Source organism: Pteropus vampyrus, unplaced genomic scaffold, assembly GCF_000151845.1.
Source record: "Pteropus vampyrus isolate Shadow unplaced genomic scaffold, Pvam_2.0 Scaffold274, whole genome shotgun sequence".
Lineage (NCBI taxonomy): Eukaryota > Metazoa > Chordata > Mammalia > Chiroptera > Pteropodidae > Pteropus > Pteropus vampyrus.
Genome location: NW_011889055.1, coordinates 213,737 through 215,540, shown reverse-complemented (window position 1 = coordinate 215,540; position 1,804 = coordinate 213,737). Strand labels below are relative to the sequence as shown.

The 1,804-nt window shown below is 57.6% G+C and overlaps 1 protein-coding gene across 1 annotated transcript in view; it reads right to left on the bottom strand.

Annotated features, from left to right (window-relative positions):
- The window catches only part of TNRC6A (trinucleotide repeat containing 6A), a 71,206-nt gene that overhangs the window by 7,324 nt on the left and 62,078 nt on the right, over nt 1–1,804 (bottom strand). The window contains exon 14 of the mRNA XM_023520630.1: nt 1,061–1,252. Coding sequence (XP_023376398.1) covers nt 1,061–1,252 — 192 coding nt within the window. The remainder of the gene's footprint in view (nt 1–1,060; nt 1,253–1,804) is intronic.

The following is a 1,804-nucleotide window of genomic DNA, read 5'->3' as shown; positions in this document are numbered from 1 at the left end:
TCTGTGGGGTCAACAAAGGGTCAGCAAGGAACCAGAGCCCCTGTGGGGGTGCCCAGAGCCCCTGGCGGGCCCAAGAGGGATGCTGGGAGGCCCAGAGATTGCTCTACCACCAGAGCGGCAGGCGGAACGGTGAAGGCCTCTGACCAGCCCTGTGACCACACAGCGCCAGGCACGACATCTGTCTCCAGAGTGAGTGTGCGAGCCCGCAGAAACGGGCTTACACTCCCGAGAAGCGGTCGCCCGCACTGTGACGTGTTCTCCACACCGCCCCAGCGGGGCTGAGCGGGCAGTGTCTCGCGCGGGCAGTGCCTCACACAGGCAGAGCACGGCATCTGTCACTGGGACAGGCCGGACGTGGAGCACTGAGCGGGAATGGGGTCCCTGCCCATAACGACAGTGTGTCTAACAGAACAGCGACGGTGGTGGCGGGGCATGCGGAGGCCGGGGCGCAGGGGCTCCAGCCTGCCAGGGAGCCGTGGGCAGAGCCGGCCGGCACAGCCGAGGGCCGGGGGACCTCCTCGTCTGAACGACAGTGAGGGCAGGGAGGACCAAGCCGCTTTCGTCTTTAACGCCTGGGGTTGAAGGTCGGAGGTGTGTGCACTTGGCTGCCCAGGGCCCCAGCTCTCCGGAGCAGCCTGGGCCTGGCTGTCCCTAAGGGTCCCAGCCTCCGCAGCACCCCCACACAGGCTTCGGGATGATCCTACGAGCAGTCCCGACACAGAGCGGTTTTACAAAGAGACGTGGTGTCATCGGATCTACGGCAGGGGGAATGGACGGTGAGCCTAGCAGCAGGGAGATGCGACGCGGCCGACGCATAGCGTCTGGAAGCGGGATGGGCACTGCTCACAGGAGGACAGGTGTGAGTGGAGGACACTCCTCAGAGCCAGTGAGCCACCCGCTGGTGACACAGGCCAACGATGGCAGTGAGGAGCAAAGGGTCCTCACACACGCTATGCCACCATGAGCCACAAGGACACTGTCCTGGGCCAAATGCAGTCACAGGACCAGACAGCACATGCTTCCCTCACAGAAAATGACCAGAACAGTCAAAGCCATTAACAGAAAGATGGTATTGGACAAGTTTTGTTTTTAAGGCAAAATGTAAGAATACACCTTATACCATGTTTGCTGGAGTTTTGATCCAAAGACGTGTTTGCAGAAATGCTGTCCACTGTCGTCCACTTCCTCAGTCGTGACTGGGGTTCTTTAATACTGTTCACGTCCATGTTTACATTCAAGTTTGAGTTCAAGCCTTAAAAATACAAATGAAACAAGTCATTAAAATACAGCACGTTTTTCTCCTTGTACAACTTGCACTTCCTAGAAAAACATGCGTAACCGACTAAAGCTTGCAATCGTGCCTAATGTCCCGTCATTAAGCATTATCCTGTAGGTGTGGCGGAGCCCAGGGACCACGGACGACACCCTGGGCTCCTGGCCCAGGCCCTTCAGGGGCAGTGTCAGGAGGAGAGGCAGGTTCCCGGGGAGTGACACGCCGACGCTCGGCGATGACAGGGAACGTAACTCTGCGATACCGTCAACAGTGGGAAACGACTTCTCCACGTCACTCTGATGACTGAGAAATTCCTTGGCAAAATAAAAAGTATTTTAAGGAGACAAAATCAAGCTTCTAAGTTTGTGTGTAACGAGCGGGCCCTGAGGGCACGGTGCCGTGCGCAGGGAGCGCACGGGGGTCTGGGCTGCCGTCTTCTGCTTGTCAACAGAACGAATCTCGATTGGCTGATGAGCCAGAGGATGCTGTCACTTATAAGTGACACTGTCCTGCTTCCAACAGTGGTGTCTC